This window comes from Paramisgurnus dabryanus, chromosome 11, assembly GCF_030506205.2.
Source record: "Paramisgurnus dabryanus chromosome 11, PD_genome_1.1, whole genome shotgun sequence".
Lineage (NCBI taxonomy): Eukaryota > Metazoa > Chordata > Actinopteri > Cypriniformes > Cobitidae > Paramisgurnus > Paramisgurnus dabryanus.
Genome location: NC_133347.1, coordinates 7740999 through 7751372, shown reverse-complemented (window position 1 = coordinate 7751372; position 10374 = coordinate 7740999). Strand labels below are relative to the sequence as shown.

Here is a 10374-nt window from a genome sequence, read left to right as displayed (position 1 = left end):
AAGTGTTAATACTATGTCAAATAAATATAAATACCTTAACAAAATTCAACAGACACATCAAAAGATTATACTTAACTTTATGTATGTGCACAAAACATAAAAAACTGACAACTCACAGAACTTGTTCTTCCTCAGACAGAGGGTTCTGAAATTTTCTGACATAGAAGAAAAAATGAACTAAACACTTAATTAATTCATTTAAATAACTGATATCCAGTGATATGGACTCAACGCTGCATGGCTTAACCCATTATTGTACTGTTTCCATTTAATTTTAGGTCTCCAAATGCAATAAAAGTAATTTTATCAATTTTAGTTATTATTATTGGATGAGTGATTTTATTTCTTAAACACATATGGAGGAAAAAAAAACATTATGAACTGAAGAATATTCATGATGCTGTTATAAAACTATTTGACAGAGTATTAACACTTATTGGCATTTTAATGATTAATATTATTTGTACCACTGTAGTTGAGGTCAAGAAAAATATTCATGACGCTGTTATAAAACTATTTGACAGAGTATTAACACTTAATGGTATTTTAATGAAAAAATAATTATTTGTACCACTATAGTTGAGGTCAAGAAAAATATTCATGACATTGTTATAAAACTATTTTACAGAGTATTAACACTTAATGGCATTTTAATGAAAAAATAATTATTTGTACCACTGTAGTTGAGGTCAAGAAAAATATTCATGACGCTGTTATAAAACTATATGACAGAGTATTAACACTTAATGACATTTTAAAGGCACACTTTACCCATTTGCATTAAGCTTTGTATAGTTAGAACCCCAGTCATGTTTTTGAATAGTCATGCATAATTTTCTCAGTTGCTGCTGAGACAGGAGAAAACAGATTTAAGTGTTGCACTTCCTTCTTTCAATGATGTAAAAATCAAAAATCATCATTTTGCATCATTGAAAGCAGGAAGTCCAATATCTTTGTTGAGGGGGCGAGACTACACACACCCTTTTCTCGGTCAAATAGGCACCAAATTCTAAATGTATATTACATTTTGACTACAAATATGACACACTTTCAATAAAGATTAATGTTTCTACAGGTGAAATGTTCCTTTAATGACAAATTAAATTTGTACCACTGTAGTTGAGTACAAGAGAAATATTCATGACGTTGTTATAGAGCAATTTGACAGAGTATTAACACTTAAAGGTATTTTAATGACAAATTCAATTTGTATCAGTGGTAAAATGTAGTGAGTTATGTTGTTTTGGTAATGTCAAGTTGTCATGACAAGTTATGATGTATTGGTTTATATCAAGTTGTCATAACAAAGACATCTTAAACAATGTCATCTTTGCATTAAAAATGCAAATGACACTTAATGGCAGTGGTCATAAACGTACATAAAATCTCCTTCATGTTCATGTGTCATGTCATGATTATGAAGTTGTTGTGTCAGTCTTCTAAACACCCCTTAAAGTAAATTGTTACCAAAGTTTAATGGATCTCATTAGCTCACTAAATCTGCAACATTTTATAAATGTCACACAGATGTGTAGACAGCACTACATCATCATTGGTGAAATTACACACTTACTAAATTTAAGACTAGATCTGCAACCCACGATCTGATGGGTGTCTTTTGGAAATGAAAATGAATCAGACGCAGATTGCACAGAGCAGCTACCCAGTGCTGTGTTGCATGATGTTATATTATAACAGGGCAGTACCATTTTCTGGTCGCTCTATTTCTGTCCAGAGGAACTCTTCGCTTAAAGTGGTAACTTACTGCCACAAGTGCCTCTTTTTCTACTCCATAGCAGGCCAGTGAACCAGATTATTTTCTTTGGGCTGCTTCTGGATTGATTCTCTGTTGATGTATATATTTCTGTAACCGTTCTTCTTTCCAGGGCGTGGACCGTGTCTAAACCATGAAGAAAAACTTCCTTGTATTAAAAGAGCGTGTCATGGACAACCTGGACGTCTGTGGCGGAAGATGTATTCACTTTGGCTTTTAACGTGTCATACAGTAAAGCCACATCTAAGTAAACATAGCATGTATGTCAAGCTATTCTCCCATGGCATAATGGCACTTGTCAAGTTTTTTTTAGCCTGTCTGTCTGGCTGACTGTCCAGCTTACTTTCAAACAAGACTTGATGAACTCTTCTATTTGGTGTTATTTTGACTTGATACTATGGTAATATAAATGCACTACAAGTCACTTTGGATAAAAAAACGTCTGCCAAATGCAAAAATGTAAAACGCTATTCTTGGATTAAAATTGTTTATTGGGAGGACTTCCATCATATCCTGACATATAATTGTCAAAAACAACTATTATTGAACAGTAACAGTACTATGTCATTGAAGATAGATTAAAACTTTATTTTCTTTAAATGTATCACGTATAACAGATGTCGGATTAAGGTTTAGTAATATATACTTTGTAGTTACTATGGTTTTTGGTGGAAACATTGGCTTCCACACGTTTAATACTTGGTCTCTCTCTCTCTTCTTTCTTCTCTCTGTCTCTCTTCACCAAAAAAAAAAAACGGTGGGAGGGAAAGACAGCTTGAGTGGGAATGTCCCAAATCCACATTTTTGTCCTCTTTTTGCAAGCTGTCTTATTTTGAGTTGCAGGTGCTGTTCAGTGCTGTGAAACCGAGGAACTGAAAGACAATTATCCAAAACAATGATCAGACCATAGAACCTGTTTGCCATCAGACATTTTGAAAACAAAATCAAAGTCACATCTGAAAACACATCTCACAGGTAAGATAATTTAATGCCATTATCTGCATTCACAGACTTTCTGTTCAGTTTTGCACCTGATGCATTTCCATGGTAACTTAATTTCCATGGTAACTTAACATCTGCTATTATGGAAATTCATCTGTTGGACACAAAACATTTTGCACCTGTTTTTGTCATGATTAAATTAATTCTTTGAAAAGTGCATGGCTCATTTGGAAAAAAAATTGCCCCAAATGGCTGCTATATTTGAGAAATGTTCATGTGCGTCACTTATGCATCCACATCAAGCCTGTAATCTTGACAGCATCCAGTAATTTAGTCTTTAATAGAGAGGAGAGAAGAAACTAACCCCATCTCTCTATTATGAAATGTAATTTACTCTGTATAATTGTTTGACGTCATTAAATAATGGGCATCTTTGCAGAAGGCAGCTGAGACATACTAACACTAACTATTCATTAAAACATTAAACATCTGTTTATATTTCTATTTTTAAGAGAGCATATGGCTCATGTATAGCAACCTCATAGACTAACTTTAGTAAGTTTTAGACCTTATAGATTAGGAAAGGGTTTTAAATGATGAACATTTATTTATAAAAAAAATTTGTGTGTGTGTTTAAAATCAAGATGTGCACTATTATAATTTTTGTGTATTTTAGACTCGGCCTGACAATTTATTACATAATATTATTGCAATTTTTTTAGATTGGATATGAATTTGGTACGTTCGGTGCCCTTATTTCAGGGCATGCATCAGTGTGGCTCTCTAAAAACAGTCTATTAAACTTGCCAGCAATGTGGTTCCTCTGCCATTGTGGCGAAGGGTGTGGGAGTAAATTTAAAGCGAGAGAGAAGACTTGGATGCAGTTTAAAACCACACGGACAACACGTGGCACCAAAAAGAAGCTGAAGCAAATCATGGATGATCAGAGAATATAATATATAAATTTATTATAATATAAAAAATCTCTTTTATGAACTCAATTTATAATTGCTTCTCTGAGACAGATGGAAGATAAAATTGACAACAAATTGTAATTTATGGACTTACTTCGTAAATGTGTAAAAGATTCTTTTTTATAATTTTTCCGGCTCCAAAAGTTTCAGTGATCTCTTTAGCAAACATGTGCATAAAGCTTAAAAAAATTGTCATCAAATTCCACATTGATATTTATAAAGATTTATAGATGGTTATAAGTTAAATGTTTTAAAAAAAAAAAAAAAAAGAACATTCAGTATAAAATGTAAACTAAATATCTTTAATATTGACTGAATAAGGTCATGTAAAAAAATCAGAATCAATGGAAATTAAACTTTGATGCTCCGAATCTAGATAATTATTATAAATAAATTATTATAGATAAGTATTGTAAATTAAAAATAATTAGCTCGATTTACAAAAAAATAAAATGCATCATTTTCCATCCTTGTTTTTAAGCAAGTTTCACATGGAATTTAAAGCAATTGCTTACATTTTTTAAGCTTAAAAGGCCTAAAATTCCATGTTAAACTTACTTTAAAAATTGCAATTGTTGCTTAAAATTCCAGGTAAAACTTACTTTGAAAATTGCAATTGCTTAAACTGCTTAAAATTCCTTGTAAAACTTACTTTAAAAATTGCAATTGCTTAAACTGCTTAAAATTTTATGTAAAACTTACTTTAAAAATTGCAATTGCTTAAACTGCTTAAAATTCCTTGTAAAACTTACTTTAAAAATTGCAATTGCTTAAACTGCTTAAAATTCCATGTAAAACTTACTTTTAAAGAGTGGGTGCAAAAATTATGCACTATAAATAATTTTTTTACCAAATCCAGTGTATAATATTTTTCAGTGTACATTGTGTTATATATAAATCATTTAAATGCATAATGAACAGATTTATTTGTCATGTTGATATCTCATCATGGTGTTTTCAGCTGTAATTCACCTGGACAAAATACACTCCACCAGTTCGGAGAAGAAAAACACGCTGTAGCTATAAATATACCTTGAAGACAGGTTATGAAAATACACACTTGCACACATTGGTGAATCTGACCCAAACTATCTTCACATTCTCTTGAGATTTAGTTTCAGTTACAATTAGATATTTTCCCCATTGTAGATGTGCGGAGCAGATTTGTTTATTGCCACTGTCAGTGAGGCGGCCGTATATTCACAGCTTAATGAGACCACGGTATGATGGATCATACCAGAATCAGCTCCTGGATGCAAAGTAGCATTTATGGTTTTACAAAAAAGCACGGCGAGCAATTATGCTTGTACTGCCGTATTTTCTTTTCTGCTTATATTCACACTAAATGTCTTTCTGTCTGTTCCACAGATTAAAAACTGGTATTAGCAGCCATGTTGTCATTTTGTGTGGCTTTCCTGTTTCTCTGCACTGGCCACCTGCCATCGAGCTCCTCCGCCCTGCCATTCGAGCAAAAAGGTTTCTGGGACTTTGGCAAGGACATTGATGTAGAAGAGTTGATGATGATGATGAAAGACCAGGAAGAAGGATCAGCTGGTGATCCGTATGCACCCGATCAAGATACCTGTCCGTTCGGATGTCGGTGCAACCTCAGAGTGGTCCAGTGTTCAGATTTAGGTGGGCTTCAGATGATGTGTGTGTAGCTATAAATGTATAGTCTACGAAGGAAGATGAGTTATAGTTTGTCCTACTTACGTTCTCTGTCATATCCTGTAATTACAAACATGTGACACCACACATATATCAAAGATCTGCCTATCATCATTTACAGCAAAAACTTTTATTCACAATTCAACAAATGTGAGTTCAATATGAGTGCAATATAAATAAATCTGATTCAAGTTCAAGCTGTATAGCAGCATGCAACTTAAAAGAATTGCTAGGTTTTAACTTCAAAGGCAAGAATGAGATCAGGGTCAAATTTAGCTTGAGAAGGATACCAGCCACCCATCCACATCAGACAGGACATGTGGTGTGTGTGTGGTCAGTCACCTGAGAAGACAGACATTTTGGTTATTTGACTCGGTACAGCAAACGTGCCATAAACTATGATGTCGGTTTCACCAGGAATGATGATTTTAAATCCAACTGGATGACTTCTTTTGATGCCAGGTACCACCCAAGCACAGCTGTCTCTCTTCTATCACTGTTTCATGATTCGTTGTATCATAAAATACAGCTATTCGCTCTCATTTCTCGCTCTCCACGTTGTAATGTGCTACGTGGAGCCCTGGTCATCAGGCTCCATCTTAATTATATAGCTCGGAGTGGGAATGCTAGCACACAACAACAGAGCGCACCAAACACATGGAGCCCCAGCGGCTAGAGAATTACCAGACATTTCCGAAATTATAGCCCGCTGAAAAACTTTACAAGTGAGCTTGAGTGAATCAAAAAGTGCTTCTTAAATAGACAGTGATCTTATTTTCTGATGGCATTGGATGGCAAACAACTATTTCAACTAAAGTGTGATGATTATTATTGGTCTGACTTATTATTGGAAAAATGCCAATACCTATTATAGGCCATCCGATATTTAACATTTTGGTTAATAATTACAAAGAGAAAATTTTTCTTAAAAATAAAATAACATCAGGAATATGGATGAAGAAAGTAAATTGTCAAGTTTGAATGTATGTTGACTGTCTGTTTACGTCTGTTCTGCAACCTTGGAAATCGTGCACACCCTTAAATTAGTGTCACCCACCCTCATGAAGTAAATAACCACAGTGTTCAACCCTAAACAGACTTTGATCCAAAATCTTGATTTTCCACAAGACCTCATTTCCAGCAATTTTTTTTACTTTTGTTTGTTTGTGCATTGTCGCTCTACAGGTTTACATTACGTTCCTCGTGGTATTCCTTCGGACACGCTGTTGCTGGACCTGCAGAGCAACAAGATCGTAGAGATTAGAGAGGGAGACTTTAAGGGCTTGACCAACCTCTATGTGAGGCATACATTACCTTTATTATATCATTTACATCATAAATACATTTCCACGATCTGGAAAGCTTGTATTGTGACATATTTTGCCATTTAAAGGGATAGTGCACCCAAAAATATTTTGCAACCAAACTGATCGGAGGCCCTGTAGTAGGAAAAAATAAAAACCTAACAGTCAACTTAACTCAAACCATTTAAGGAAACCAGTTGCCTTAAACCATTTAAGTTTTAAAACACATACATTTAAGTATTGTGAACTTAAATATAAGTGCATAACTGCATATGACTCAATTTGTTTAAGTTCACAGTACTCAAATGTATGTGTTTTAAAACTTAAATGGTTTAATGCAACCGGTTTCCTTAAATGGTTTGAGTTGAGGTAACTTTTAGGTTTTACAGTGTGGAGGTCAATGATCGGTTTGAAAGTCAGTAAACTTACATTTTTGGGGGGAACTATCCCTTTAATAAATACATTTGTGTATGTGATCCTGTTCAAGGATCAACACATTGAAATAACTTTTCTATTAACCAAACAATCTGGATCTAGTAACATATAACTAGTGTCTTATCGTAGTTGTTTAATTTGAATTATGACTGTAAAACATATTAATTGTCATAAATACTAATGTTTCTGTCCCCACAGGCCCTGGTATTAAGAAATAACCAGATCTCCAAAATTGACTCGAGGGCATTCCTTCATTTGAAGCATTTGCAGAAATTATACATCTCGCACAACCTTCTAACCTCCATTCCCAAAAACCTGCCTTCATCTCTGGTTGAGCTGCGTATCCATGACAACCGCATCAACAGGGTGCCGGCATTGAGCTTCTCGGGCCTCCACAACATGCATGTCATTGGTAATCTAGTGTGTGCGTGTTTGCATGTATGACTGAGCTGTGCTAATGATGTCTGATTCATGATCTTTAATGAAAACATTATATAGTCAGGAAAAATAGTGAAAGAAATTATCTCTAGCTGTCCATTGTAAAGAGTTCATAGAAGTACCCCGAGACACATATTGGTAGCAAATGTATACAGTATATCTGTACCTAAATTATACATATTAGGGTTTTTTTAAGGGTACTGCCCTGTGACAGCTATGAACCATTTTATTGACAATTTTTTGACGGTGTATTGTGGCCCCCAAGTGGTTATAATCGTGTATAACTGATTTTTGACTACTTTGATAAAAGACGTTGTGTCCAAAATAGCCACGCTTAGTGTCTGAATTTACAGGCTGCATCCGAAACCGCATACTTTCCGACTATATAGTAGGCGAGAAACAGTATGTGATGAAAAAGAATGTCTAAATCCACAGTACTCGCAAAAGAGTCGGCAAAAAGTACCTGGATGACCTACTACCTTCTGCTAGATTCTGGAGTGTGCATTTAATGGAAACTTTTCTATCCCATGAGGCCATGGGAGGGGATTTGTGAACAGAGATGAGGCTATGCAAGTGATGCGTTGGTAGGCCACATGACAATGACAATGTTTGGATTTCATATACTACCCACATTCATACTATATAAAACATATGTAGGAGCTTGTTTAGTATTTACTGATTCAAATACCTACTCAAGACAGTATGCACTTTTTTAGCCATCCACTCGTTTTATTTCCCTTATTCAAGTGTACTATAGAAAGCTAGTAAAAAGTACATACTGTGGGGGCTATTTCGGACACAATCATTGACAAATATGGTTGATATTGCAGAAATGGGTCGCAATCCTCTCCGAAACAATGGTTTCGAACCTAAAGCATTTATGGGAGTGAAACTGAACTACCTGCGCATTTCCGAAGCCAAACTTACTGGTGTTCCCAAAGGTAATGAGAGTGATAAACAAGTAAATAAATATTTGTTTTTAAGAATGTATTTGATTTTTGTTGATGTTGTGGCTACCTTACATCAGTTTTTGTACTACAGGAATGCATCCCATTCTTTCCCAAACACAATGGATTTCATTTTGTTCTTTATTGAATGTGTTTCACTCATTAGACCTTCCCAGCAGTCTTCATGAGCTTCATTTGGACAATAATCAGATTCAGGCCATTGAGCTGGTTGATCTCAGCCAGTACACTCAACTGCAGAGGTAAACCCTTACCATTGTTATTACTTGGTGTAATATCATGTATGCGAGCAGCATAGTAAATTGTGTCTACATAAAATTAAAATGTTACCATAATTTAAATCTCGGAAAATAGCATTATATGGCATAAAGTTTTCTTTTGGTGTCCTCTAGTGGCTAAAATCCACTCATCACTTACAATCCTATTTTTGCCTTGAAAACTGTTCTCTGGTCACACTGCACACGTTTAGGTTGGGCCTTGGCAATAACGAGATCCGCCACATCGAGCCTGGTGCTTTGTCCTATTTAAACGGCCTGAGAGAATTGCATCTTGACAACAACCGTCTGCCTGGAGTGCCCAGCGGACTGCCTCATATGAAGTATCTACAGGTATGTGTGTGAGATTTTCATGTAAGATATTTAAATGTAAATGCTCAGAAGTTAGAAGGTAGAGTTTGATGTGTGTGTGCGTGCTTTATACATGGATATGTGTGTCTGTCAGTGTTGGGGAAAGTTACTTTTAAAAGTAATGCATTACAATATTAAGTTACTTCTCAAAAAAAGTAACTAATTGCGTTACTTAGTTACTTATGTTACTTATGTTACTTTTAAGTTACTTTTTCTTACTTGGCTGAGGCTTGATCTCTTTTAGGCCTTGCAGGTGTTTTAATGATCGCAAAAATGTCAAGATTTTTTAAAAAGTAACTCAAATATGAATGTGTACATTTATAAAGTAATGCGTTACTTTACTCGTTACTTCAGAAAAGTAATATTATTACGTAATGCGCATTACCCGCAACACTGATGTCTGTATGTATCCTGCTCTTTGTTTTTCCTGTACCATCACTAATTCTAGTTCATTTCTAGTTTAACCATGATTTCTTTGCAGGTTGTCTACCTCCATTCAAACAACATCACTGAGGTCGGGGTGAATGACTTCTGCCCTACAGGTTTTGGAGTAAAGAGGGTATTCTACAATGGCATCAGTCTCTTTGACAACCCGATCAGATACTGGGAGGTGCAGCCTGCTGCTTTCCGCTGTGTCAGTGACCAAATGGCCGTACAGTTCGGCAACCACAAGAAATAAAAATACACTCTTGGAAGATCATACAGTTCAACCAAGGGAAGATTGATTAAGGAGACAAAAAAGGGCCTGCAATTTTGTTAAACATTTAAGCCAAGATGGCTTCATGGAAAAGAAATGATCAAAATTCCATGGATTTGGAAGAAACGTGGACATTTGAAAGAAGTGTAAACTCTATTTAAAGAAATTCTTTCAACCAAAAGTAGTAACAGAGCCACTGGTAAACAAAGTTTGAAACTATTCATGTGCATAATTCCCTGCTGAATAATGAATTGGCATTAATGAATATGTATTCTAATTTAGTTGACTAATCATTAATAATCATAAACAGCTTTATTTGTTTTACTTTTCATCTTTTAATAATAGATAAATTAACAGTTTGTCATTCTGGATGGCTGCTTGTCACTTTTTCATAACAGTAATACTGTAATAAAGGATTGGGTTGTGGTTGTTTATCATGCCATCATGACATGACACACACATTTTGATTTCTTTCTTAATTATTTTAATGTATAAGTCGAAATGCATGATTTAAGTCAATAAAACTGTAGAAATGTATAAGATTTAAAAGT

The 10374-nt window shown here is 34.7% G+C and overlaps 1 protein-coding gene across 1 annotated transcript; it reads left to right on the top strand.

The window, feature by feature from the left end:
* The first annotated feature begins 2592 nt into the window (after positions 1 to 2592).
* bgna (biglycan a) lies at positions 2593 to 10326 on the top strand. Its single transcript, XM_065247891.1, has 8 exons — positions 2593 to 2749; positions 5059 to 5325; positions 6544 to 6656; positions 7296 to 7509; positions 8366 to 8476; positions 8649 to 8742; positions 8970 to 9108; positions 9608 to 10326. The coding sequence occupies exons 2-8, from the start codon at positions 5082 to 5084 to the stop codon at positions 9803 to 9805; spliced, it is 1113 nt and encodes a 370-aa protein (XP_065103963.1). The 5' UTR covers positions 2593 to 2749; positions 5059 to 5081; the 3' UTR covers positions 9806 to 10326.
* The last annotated feature ends 48 nt before the right edge of the window (positions 10327 to 10374 follow it).

Coding starts and splice junctions, on each gene's coding strand:
- bgna (XM_065247891.1), top strand. CDS start 5,082: ATGTTGTCATTTTGTGTGGCTTTCCTGTTTCTCTGCACTGGCCACCTG. Junction 8,477..8,648: donor ACTTACTGGTGTTCCCAAAG/GTAATGAGAGTG, acceptor TTCACTCATTAG/ACCTTCCCAGCAGTCTTCAT. Junction 8,743..8,969: donor CAGTACACTCAACTGCAGAG/GTAAACCCTTAC, acceptor GCACACGTTTAG/GTTGGGCCTTGGCAATAACG.